At 40.7% G+C, this 9,458-nt stretch overlaps 1 protein-coding gene across 1 annotated transcript; it reads left to right on the top strand.

The window, feature by feature from the left end:
• Window positions 1-6,382: 6,382 nt before the first annotated feature.
• LOC109899461 (40S ribosomal protein S23) lies at window positions 6,383-8,508 on the top strand. Its single transcript, XM_020494720.2, has 4 exons — window positions 6,383-6,678; window positions 7,185-7,344; window positions 7,627-7,747; window positions 8,319-8,508. The coding sequence occupies exons 1-4, from the start codon at window positions 6,675-6,677 to the stop codon at window positions 8,463-8,465; spliced, it is 432 nt and encodes a 143-aa protein (XP_020350309.1). The 5' UTR covers window positions 6,383-6,674; the 3' UTR covers window positions 8,466-8,508.
• Window positions 8,509-9,458: the final 950 nt, after the last annotated feature.

The raw sequence follows: 9,458 nt of genomic DNA, 5'->3' as shown, positions 1-9,458 counted from the left end.
AGGTCGTTGCTGTAAATGAGAACGTGTTCTCAGTCAATTTACCTGGTAGAATAAGGGTCAAATAAATCAAATAACTAATTCAGAAGAAAAATAGCTCTGCGTCCGATTCGATCATGGGTTGATGAAGCAGTATGACATAAGGCATGTTAAACCACTGGAATTACATCCTCATTTTCATCAATGGAATATAGCTGTCTGACTATAGAGGAATCCGTTCTGTCTCCTAGACTCGTCCACCCTTCTATCTGTACATCATAAACCCATGAATGATGAGATTGTACAATATGCTTGTAAAGAACAGGCAGGCCCGCACACGGTTGACGCTCCTCAGCAACCAGAGCAAATGAAACAGTTTCTACGAGGTTTCGGAGTGTGACGTCACCGATGCACACGCCACTGGCGCGCACCGCTAACTAGCCAACCATTTCACACCAGTTGCAGCAGCAGGCACTGTATTTCAACCCCCTATCGCTAATTTTATTATGGCAACAGACTGGTGTTACCACCCCTTAATTTAAAATAAAAACTATTATATCATGAGCATTTGCTATTATATTATGATGTTTTGGCTCTATTTTATTACTATTTAGATGATTTACAATATGAATCAGTCCATTGATAGCCTATGTTTGTTTTTTAAAACTTTTTTATTGTAGCATATTGTACCTAGGTTTTCCTCGGTTTGAACTTGGACCCATTTGTATGTACGTAATCCTTTATGACCATATGTAGCTCTGTGATTAATTATGATTGACTATGCGCAAACGTAAATTGAATTGTTTCCACACCAACCATGCATCATGTGCTTAACGGTCATGTAAGGTGAAATGTGTATATTTTGGGGTGTGAGCACAGTCTGTTTGACCTGACGAAGAAGATCCATTTCGATCGAAACGTAGTCAATAAAGCGGGGAATTAGGCTGCTCTGCGAGGGCCGCGGTTTTTGTGGGGGCGATGGGTAACGACGTTTAGAGGGCGACTGTTGTCGATGTGTGTAGAGTCTCTGATTTCAAATTATACAATGACTATAAAGGTTAAAGTGCAGACTGTCACCTTACATTTGAGGGTATTTCCATCCATATCGGGTACCGTTTAGAAATTACAGCACTTTTTGTATATAGTATTCCCCCATTTTAGGGAACCAAATGTATTTGGACAAATTATTTGTGCCTCTGTAACTCACTTATCATTTGTCAAGATTCATTAATGATGACCCATGATCATGGTAGCATCCAAATGAATGTATAATTGTTTAGAGACATCATATTTTTATTTACAATAAAAGTGACTCAGAATGACATTTTTTACCATTCATTTCCATTGGGCACAAAATCATCTGAAACACAACCTAAACAAACTGCAAATGCATCCAACAAGTTTGTAGAGTCACAAACTTGATGTAGTCATTGCATGCTAAAAATATGGTACCAAATAGGCTGCCAGTACTACTTTTGATTACTTTAATACAAATGTACAGTACAAGTCAAATGTTTGGACACACCTACTCATTCAAGGGTTTATCTTTATCTTTACTTTTTCTACATTGTAGAATAATAGTGAAGACATCAAAACTGTGAAATAACATACAGTGGGGCAAAAAAGTATTTAGTCAGCCACCAATTATGCATGTTCTCCCACTTAAAAAGATGAGAGAGGCCTGTAATTTTCATCATAGGTACACTTCAACTATGACAGACAAAATGAGAAAAAAAATCCTGAAAATCACATTGTAGGATTTTTAATGAATTTATTTGCAAATTATGGTGGAAAATAAGTATTTGGTCACCTACAAAAAAAGCAAGATTTCTGGCTCTCACAGACCTGTAACTTCTTCTTTAAGAGGCTCCTCTGTCCTCATTACCTGTATTAATGGCACCTGTTTGAACTTGTTATCAGTATAAAAGACACCTGTCCATAACCTCAAACAGTCACACTCCAAACTCCACTATGGCCAAGACCAAAGAGCTGTCAAAGGACACCAGAAACACAATTTTAGACCTGCACCAGGCTGGGAAGACTGAATCTGCAATAGGTAAGCAGTTTGGTTTGAAGAAATCAACTGTGGCAGCAATTATTAGGAAATGGAAGACAAACAAGACCACTGATAATCTCCCTCGATCTGGGGCTCCACGCAGGATCTCACCCCGTGGGGTCAAAATGATCACAAGAACGGTGAGCAAAAATCCCAGAACCACACGGGGGGACCTAGTGAATGACCTGCAGAGAGCTGGGACCAAAGTAACAAAGCCTACCATCAGTAACACACTACGTCGCCAGGGACTCAAAACCTGCAGTGCCAGATGTGTCCCTCTGCTGAAGCCAGTACATGTCCAGGCCCATCTGAAGTTTGCTAGAGAGCATTTGGATGATCCAGAAGAAGATTGGGAGAATGTCATATGGTCAGATGAAACCAAAATTAAAAAAAATGGTAAAAACTCAACTCGTCGTGTTTGGAGGACAAAGAATGCTGAGGTTTATCCAAAGAACACCATACCTACTGTGAAGCATGGGGGTGGAAACATCATGCTTTGGGGCTGTTTTTCTGCAAAGGGACCAGGACGACTAATCCGTGTAAAGGAAAGAATGAATGGGGCCATGTATCGTGATATTTTGAGTGAAAACCTCCTTCCATCAGCAAGGGCATTGAAGATTAAACATGGCTGGGTCTTTTGGCATGACAATGATCCCAAACACACCGCCCGGGCAACGAAGGAGTGGCTTCGTAACAAGCATTTCAAGGTCCTGGAGTGGCCTAGCCAGTCTCCAGATCTCAACCCCATAGAAAATCTTTGGAAGGAGTTGAAAGTCCGTGTTGCCCAGCAACAGCCCCAAAACATCACTGCTCTAGAGGAGATCTGCATGGAGGAATGGGCCAAAATACCAGCAACAGTGTGTGAAAACGTTGTGAAGACTTACAGAAAACGTTTGATCTCTGTCATTGCCAACAAAGGGTATATAACAAAGTATTTAGATAAACTTTTGTTATTGACCAAATACTTATTTTCCACCATAATTTGCAAATAAATTCATTAAAAATCCTACATTGTCTTAGTTGAAGTGTACCTATGATGAAAATTACAGGCCTCTCTCATCTTTTTAAGTGGGAGAACTTGCACAATTGGTGGCTGACTAAATACTTTTTTTGCCCCACTGAATATGGAATCATGTAGTAACCAAAAAAGTGTTAAACATATCAAAATATATTTGAGATTTGAGATCCTTCAAAGTAGTCATCCCTTTGCCTTGATGACAAATTTGCACATTCTTGGCATTCTCTAAGCCAACCAATTAACAGGTGTGCCTTGTTAAAAGTTAATTTGTGGAATTTATTTCTTTCTTAATGCGTTTGAGCCAATCGGTTGTGTTGTGACAAGGTAGGGGTGGTATACAGAAGATAGCCCTATTTGGTAAAAGACCAAGTCCATATTATGGCAAGAGCAGCTCAACTAAGCAAAGTGAAACGACAGTCCATCATTACTTTAAGACATGAAGGTCGGTCAATCCAGAAAATTTCAAGAACTTTGAAAGTTTCTTCAAGTGTAGTCGCAAAAACCATCAAGCGCAATGATGAAACTGGCTCTCATGAGGACCGCCACAGGAAAGGAAGACCCAGAGTTACCTCTGCGGCAGAGGATAAGTTCATTAGAGTTACGAGCCTCAGAAATTGCAGCCTAAATAAATGCTTCACAGAGTTCAAGTAACAGACACATCTCAATATCAACTGTTCAGAGGAGACTGCGTGAATCAGGCCTTCATAGTAGAATTTCTGCAAAGAAACCACTACTAAAGGACACCAACCAATAAGAAGAAGAGACTTGCTTTGGCGTCCGTTGGTCTAATGAGTCCAAATTTTAGATTTTTGTTTCCAACCGCCTTGTCTTTGTGAGACACAGAGTAAGTGTGATGGTGTGGGGGTGCATTGCTGGTGACACCATCTATGGTTTCTTTAGAATTCAAGGCACACTTAACCAGCATGGCTACCAAAGCATTCTGAAGCGATACGCCATCCCACCAGGCTTGCGCTTAGTGGGACTATCATTTGCCTTTCAACAGGACAATGACCCAACACACCTCCAGGCTAAGAGCTATTTGATCAAGAAGGAAAGTTATGGAGTGCTGCATCAGATGACCTGGCCTCCACAATCACCCAACCTCAACCCAATTGAGATGGTTTGGGATGAGTTGGACCGCAGAGTTAAGGAAAAGCAGCCAGCAAGTGCTCCGCATATGTGGGAACTCCTTCAAGACTGTTGGAAAAGCATTCCAGGTGAAGCTGGTTGAGCGAATGCCAAGAGTGTGCAACGCTGTCATCAAGGCAAAGGGATGACTACTTTGAAGAATCTCAAATATATTTGGATTTGTTTAACACGTCTTTGGTTACTATATGATACAATATGTGTTGTTTCATAGTTTTGATGTCTTCACTATTATTCTACAATGTAAAAAATAGTAAAAAGAAAGAAAAACCCTTGAATTAGTAGGTGTGTCCAAACCTTACCTTATTGAAGGGACTATGTACAAAAAGTGCTTTAATTTCTAAATAGTTTAATGACCCGATATGGATGAAGATGCCCTCAAATTAAAGCTGACAGTCTGCACTTTAACCTCATAGTCTTTGTATCAAATCTAGTGCTGGGTCACAGAGCCAAAACAACAACAAAAATGTGTCACTGTCAAAATACATTTGGACCTCACTGTATATTATTATTAGAGGACATCTTGAATTATGTCTCTGTAGTTGCTTTGTCACATGAAATTAGACGTGATAAAGCAAGACTAGTCAAATGAGTCTACTAGTGATGGGAAGCCGAGAAGACTGGGACCATTTTCAGTTGCCTTCCACTGCCCTGCCATCTACTGCTAAACACCCTCGCCTTTATAAAACAATCTCAAATTCTTCACCAATGGTGGAAGTTGTAGTTGTAGTACCTAGCTAGACAAGTAAAGGCAGGGATTTCACCTCACTACTCTTTCGCATAATTTACTGGCTATTATATCATCTTGAAGCAGATATAATGTCTCTTCAGAGCTGAGTTGTCAGGCAGGAAGAGAGATGCTCATGAGTTTGATGGAAGGCCGGTTAGAGGAATGAGTGGGATGGAAGATGGCGGAAACATATATTTGTTTGAAACTGCTAGTGAGTCGAGTGAAGCTAATAGTACAGAAAGTGAGAATGAGTGAGTTACAGTGGTGAAGATAAAGGGAAACAAGAGAAGTAAAGCTGTGTTGGAAAATAGGAAACCACTAGACTTATTTTGGGTCAGAGTCAGCGTTTTGGATCAATGCTACTTGGGAAATCCATTTAACGTCTCCAGGAAAATGTGGAATGTGTTGGAAGAAAGTGAGGAGTCGGTGAGAGTCACAAAAAGTGGTCTTATTACATTTTTTGTGTGTCTGCGGAACAGAAGAAGGGTGTTTTAAGACTGAAAAAGACATCGGAGTGGAATGTTTCCTGCATGGATTTTCGTAGCAGGGTAACTATCAAGCTGGTTATTTCTGGGGTGGCGCAAGAAGTAAAGACAGAGAATATAACTGAAGACATCGATGGAGTTGTTGGTGCACGTCGACTGACCTGTATGGTGGACGGAGAAAATAAGTTCACTTCATCCATGCTACTGTTCTTTGATGAAGAGTCTCTCCCTTCTCATATAAAGTCAGGATTAATGAGATACCCTGTAAAAGCTTTTGTGCATAAGCCCCTTCAGTGTCATACATGTAAAATATTTGGTAATGTGTAAATTGTGTGCAGAAGGGAAGAATATTGAACGCCAGAAGAAGGGAAATATTGCAACTGTGGAGGTGAACATGCGCCTGAATTCTTGAAGTGCCCTGGTGAAGGAGAATGAGGTGGTAAGGGTAAGGAGTGTCCAGTGTGTCTTCTACCTGGAGGCAGTGAGAAAATTAGAAGGAACGAGTGGCAGGGAAGAAGCAATGGAGCCAGAACCAGGGAAGGTTTCTCATCAACCAAGGGATAGTGAAATTCTACATGCTAAAAAGGTGGATGTTGTATTATTTATTGCAATGGTCATAAACTGTACAGCACAAGTGGAAAATAAGTCTACAAAAATTGGAATCACTGTGAATAAACGCCGAAAGTTTATTTGGTTTTGTGATTTACTGTTGGTGAATGTAGCCCCATCACAGGCCCCTGAGCCTGTGTAGGGATGTATTTTGGGGTGGAATGTGATTGAAGAAGTGTGATATTTATTTATTTTTTGTTTACATGTTTTATTTTGTATTATGTTGTTTTCCACCTTTCCCGAAATGTGTTTGTTTGTTTCTTATTCAATACCCGGTCCAGCTGGTGGCTGTAATTCACCATTAACATTTGATGCCAACCGCCGTTAAATCCCATCGAAGAAGAAGAATGTCTCTTCAGACTCGTTTTGACTGATGATTTGTCGCATTTTGAATCAGGCACGTAAACATTTCAATATTATATAGACTTCATATAACAAAGCTATCCAAATAGTGCACATGGGCCATTTCCCTAAATCGTGTATTTTTAATAATGTTTATTTAAATGTAGCTAAATTTAAAATACGCTGAATTTACCGAGAGAAAACTCTGCCAAACAGGCATGTTAGTATTCACCTCTGGGGTCCTGCGAGGAGACATTGCCGCGGAGGATTCTGGTCTTCTTTCTTTCTAGCCTGGGTTCGTAATCTGCAGACATGGGTACGATAATTTTATATTTTTAACGGAATGGTTACAAAATATATCAGTGTCTTTTCTATATTGACATGGAATTTGAATATATTCTTACCCATTTCGTTATTATCGTGGCAGAACAGGATGTATTTCTAGACATATTCTGAAATTTGCCACCAGCCAACTAGCGCGATCTCCGCAACGTGGAGACGGCCATAACATGCCGTCAGTGCTGGCCAGCGCTTCCTTTTCAGTCACCAAACATTTATGTAGTCAGTTACCAGAGTTTTGGTTACAAAGTTGTTGAAATGGATGTGCACATAAGCAATTTGGTTAAATGTAACTAAAGTATTTTCCAATGAACTTAATTGTTAGCCAGCTGCTCCAGTGTTAACCGCATTTGATGCGGTGTTCATGTCCGGATATCTTGTGTAGCAACCGGTAGTTGGCTGACTGGTCAAACAATGTTTTGTTGGACATTATTATTAAGTCAAAAGCTAGCATGTTTAACTATTTACTTTGTATCTCTTCAGGAAAGTGTCGTGGTCTGCGTACAGCCAGAAAGCTGCGTAACCACCGTCGTGAGCAGAGATGGCACGATAAACAGTACAAAAAGGCCCATCTCGGCACTGCCCTGAAGGCTAACCCCTTCGGAGGCGCTTCCCACGCCAAGGGAATTGTACTTGAGAAAGTGTAAGTACATCACAACACCCCTAATATCCTCACTAATAATCAGGGACCGTATTGAGAGACTGTCTTGTTTGGAGTGCACATCTAGTTTCAGCCCCCCCCCCCCCCCCCCATTTAATCTTATTTATAGCATAATCTGAAAGCCAAAACAGATTTTAGTTCAGCAGCACCGGCTACTCTGGGACACGTTAATATAGGCCCCAATGTCTTCTCTGAGTATCAATAATGTGTAATGACGTGTCAACCAATATGCGAGTTCCAAATGTTTCTATCCCTGTCTTACAGTGGTGTTGAAGCTAAGCAACCCAACTCCGCCATTAGGAAGTGTGTCAGGGTCCAGCTCATCAAGAACGGCAAGAAGATCACTGCCTTTGTCCCCAATGATGGTTGCTTGAACTTCATCGAGGTAAGAGTTAACTAGTCAGCCTGGCACCCAAGCATTTTTCCAAAGTAGTGTTTTTTTTTATTTTTTATTATTCAATGACTTTAACATTTTTATTTACACCCACTGTGTAAATGGTCTGATGGATGCAGTTTAGTGTCTATAAACTGTGCCTGATATCCACTAACAAATGCAAGACTCCCCATAAATAACAGGGCTGTCTACAGTGAGATCAAATGAGCCTAAATATTTGATGTGAAGCCTGTATATTTTGAATAATTTTTAATTGATCCGTTATTTCACCCGGTAAGTTGACTGAGAACACATTCTCATTTACAGCAACGACCTGGGGAATAGTTACAGGGGAGAGGAGGGGGATTAATGAGCCTATTGTAAATTACTTTGTACGTGCATTTTTTTCTCAATTTAAGCGCACGTGCTCCTTGTAAAAAAATAACATCAGCATAGAGCCCTGAATAATCTAAGAAAGAAAATTATATATGTGTGTGTATATATGATGTGATGTAGGATGATATTTATAATATTCAATCATGCATTTTGTCGTGTATCCAGCTTGTTTCCCTTGGTCTTTCAGGAAAATGACGAGGTTCTTGTGGCAGGATTCGGGCGTAAGGGACACGCCGTCGGTGATATCCCTGGTGTACGTTTCAAGGTGGTCAAAGTGGCTAACGTCTCCCTGCTGGCCCTCTACAAAGGCAAGAAGGAGAGACCCAGATCTTAGACAGTTCTGATGGGGAAATCAATAAAATGTTTTCACAATTCCAGTTGGTTTGTTGTGCATTTTGTTGTGCATTTTCATAGTATGTTGCAGAGATGGGCAACTCTGGTGGTCCTCGGAAGTGTATGTTGTTTTTTGTTCCTGTTCCAAATCGCCGTGTGATTTAGACATGGGATACCAGGTGTAATGTGGGTGTGTGCCATTGAAAGAATCAGCTGACATTCTGGCCCCAGGGGACTGAGTTGCCCATCCTGGTTCCTGATCTGAGGGTCTTCTCTGATTCACTTCTACATGTCCAGGTTAATTATTAGAATAACTCAAGCGATTTCTTTTTTATAAAGTTATTGTCCTCAAGATAAAATGTTGGGGCGGCAGGGTAGCCTAGTGGTTAGAGCATTGGACTAGTAACCGAAAGGTTGCAATTTCAAAATCCCGAGCTGACAAAGTACAAATCAGTCGTTCTGCACCTGAACAGGCAGTTAACCCACTGTTCCTAGGCCGTCATTGTAAATAAGAATTTGTTCTTAACTGACTTGCCTAGTTAAATAAAGGTAAAAAAAATAATGATTCAACACACCTCCAGGCTTTGCAAGGGCTATTTGACCAAGAAGGAGAGTGATGGAGTGCTGCATCAGATGATCTGACCTCAACTCAATTGAGATGGTTTTGGACCGCAGAGCGAAGGAAAAGCATCCAACATGTGCTCAGCATATATGGGAAGTCCTTCGAAACTGTTGGAAAAGCATTCCAGGTGAAGCTGGTTTAGAAAAAGCCCTAGTTAAATAAAGGTAAAAGGAAAATAAATGTGTGTGTTAGCGCGTGATCCTGCCAGCAGAGCATCAGTGGTGCTGATGTGTTCGGCTCTACCCAAGCTGTCTGTTCTGGCAATTACATCTTCACCTGTTCCAATTGGTGTTTTATTTATAGCTTGTTCGAGGGATTGCAATGGTTATTGGGTGTCTTAATTGGTCGTTGAGTAGATGCATTTAATCTTCA

The sequence above is a fragment of the Oncorhynchus kisutch genome, linkage group LG1 (genome assembly GCF_002021735.2).
Source record: "Oncorhynchus kisutch isolate 150728-3 linkage group LG1, Okis_V2, whole genome shotgun sequence".
Taxonomy (NCBI): Eukaryota; Metazoa; Chordata; class Actinopteri; order Salmoniformes; family Salmonidae; genus Oncorhynchus; species Oncorhynchus kisutch.
This window is presented reverse-complemented; position numbering and strand designations above follow the sequence as displayed.

Excerpts from the sequence above, each read along its gene's own strand:
- LOC109899461 (XM_020494720.2), top strand. Across the intron at positions 7,345-7,626 it reads GGAATTGTACTTGAGAAAGT|TGGTGTTGAAGCTAAGCAAC; the intron begins GTAAGTACATCA and ends CCTGTCTTACAG. Across the intron at positions 7,748-8,318 it reads GTTGCTTGAACTTCATCGAG|GAAAATGACGAGGTTCTTGT; the intron begins GTAAGAGTTAAC and ends TTGGTCTTTCAG.